The following is a 1054-nucleotide window of genomic DNA, read 5'->3' on the forward strand; positions in this document are numbered from 1 at the left end:
CTGCGCGGCGCACACCACCGGCGTCGCCGCCATGGCCCTGCTCCGGCCGCTGGCTGACAAGGAGCGTTCCGGGGTGCGGCCGCCGGGGCGGGGTCAGGGGACAGCGCCAGGTATGCCAGGCCGCATTACCTGCACCCAGCGCGGCTAGAGGCGCCCTGGGCACAGTTCCTCTGCCCGCCTGCCCCCCAGAGGCCGGTGCTGGGGCACTCCGCCCACAGAGCGGGCGCTTTCCCCAGGAGGGGAGCGCTCCGCTGTGTCTCCAGTGCCAAACTCCAGGGCAGTGCTGAGGGGGAGGCTGGGAGGAGGCGCCAAGACAGCGGGGCGCCCAGACCACCGGCACTGGGGCCCTGGGCCAGCTGGCTTCCTCCCTGGGCGTCCTGCCCACTCGCGAATGGGCCCTCGAGCTCAGCCTCAGCCCCGGGGCACCCTGTCTCTCCGCGGGTTTCGAGTCCCGGAGCTGCCAGGACTCACGGGTGAAGCCCTGGGGAGCGGCCACGAAGCAGACAGGGCCGCCGCCTGAGTTCCCACGCTCGGCCCCAAGTGCAGGGGCACGTGGGAGGGGACAGAGGCAATGCCAGGCGCTGTGCTTGCTGGGGGCTGCCCACGCGGAGGTAGTGCCCCCGGGCGCCTGGCCCTCAGGGGACCCCGACAGACGGGCAACGCGCCCGGATTTAGCCGGAGTGACTTTGGGCGCTAGGAGGCGCCCCTAAAGGGAGTGAGCGCTTTCCGGGCTGATGCCCTTTGTGCCAGCGGCTGCTGGCCCGCGCCGGGCGTCCAGGGCCCCGCGCGCGGCTCCACGTCCTCCCGGACTCCGGACGGCCGACTTTATTTTGGAAGGACCCTGGGGAGGGGATTCCCCAAGGGGCCGCGGGAGACCGGTGTTAACGGAGATGCCCACGGCGGGCGGGGGCGAGCGAGGGGGGCCACCCGCGAAGAGCGTCCCCGGACAGCCCCGAAAACGCCCGAGGGCGCTCCGTGGGGCGGCCGAGGAGGGCGGAAGTCCCGGGGACGCCGGGCCGCGGCGAGAGCAGTTCGCGCCAGCGCACGCTCCGCG

The 1054-nt window shown here is 73.5% G+C and overlaps 1 protein-coding gene across 1 annotated transcript in view; it reads left to right on the forward strand.

The window, feature by feature from the left end:
* The first annotated feature begins 31 nt into the window (after positions 1–31).
* Positions 32–1054, forward strand: part of RPL28 (ribosomal protein L28) — a 2743-nt gene continuing 1720 nt past the window's right edge. Inside the window, exon 1 of the mRNA XM_012733558.1 lies at positions 32–110. Within this exon, the coding sequence (XP_012589012.1) occupies positions 32–110 (79 nt within the window). The remainder of the gene's footprint in view (positions 111–1054) is intronic.

Source organism: Condylura cristata, unplaced genomic scaffold (assembly GCF_000260355.1).
Source record: "Condylura cristata isolate star-nosed mole 26May11 unplaced genomic scaffold, ConCri1.0 scaffold00041, whole genome shotgun sequence".
NCBI classification, from domain to species: Eukaryota; Metazoa; Chordata; class Mammalia; order Eulipotyphla; family Talpidae; genus Condylura; species Condylura cristata.